The sequence below is a fragment of the Solanum tuberosum genome, unplaced genomic scaffold (assembly GCF_000226075.1).
Source record: "Solanum tuberosum cultivar DM 1-3 516 R44 unplaced genomic scaffold, SolTub_3.0 scf00365, whole genome shotgun sequence".
Classification (NCBI taxonomy): domain Eukaryota; kingdom Viridiplantae; phylum Streptophyta; class Magnoliopsida; order Solanales; family Solanaceae; genus Solanum; species Solanum tuberosum.
In genome coordinates this window covers 187,623-187,934 of record NW_006239290.1, presented here as the reverse complement: position 1 = coordinate 187,934, position 312 = coordinate 187,623, and the positions used below count along the sequence as shown (strand labels likewise).

General features: G+C 37.5%; 1 protein-coding gene across 1 annotated transcript in view; it reads right to left on the bottom strand.

The window, feature by feature from the left end:
• Positions 1-31: 31 nt before the first annotated feature.
• Positions 32-312, bottom strand: part of LOC107063495 (F-box protein CPR30-like) — a 4,484-nt gene continuing 4,203 nt past the window's right edge. The window contains exon 4 of the mRNA XM_015315415.1: positions 32-266. Coding sequence (XP_015170901.1) covers positions 32-266 — 235 coding nt within the window. The remainder of the gene's footprint in view (positions 267-312) is intronic.

The following is a 312-nucleotide window of genomic DNA, read 5'->3' as shown; positions in this document are numbered from 1 at the left end:
TGTAATTCTAAAAAGTCTAATGTGCAATCAACTATCTCAAATTTGATCTTCGTGGTCTTGGTGTGGGATAATTGCTGGTATCCAGAACATGTTCTTTTGATATGCGGGGTCCACCAAATTTGCTAGCAACAGTGCCAGTTACTTCACTCTCACTGATCGCACCATCATCATTTTTTGTTTTTCCATAATGCCATATGATTGTGGCATACCTTTGACGATGGTACTTTGCATCTATATCAACAAAACGCATATCAAAAACTTCATTACTGATGTATACAGCAAATAGACATGTGTACAAACCACAATCACTGG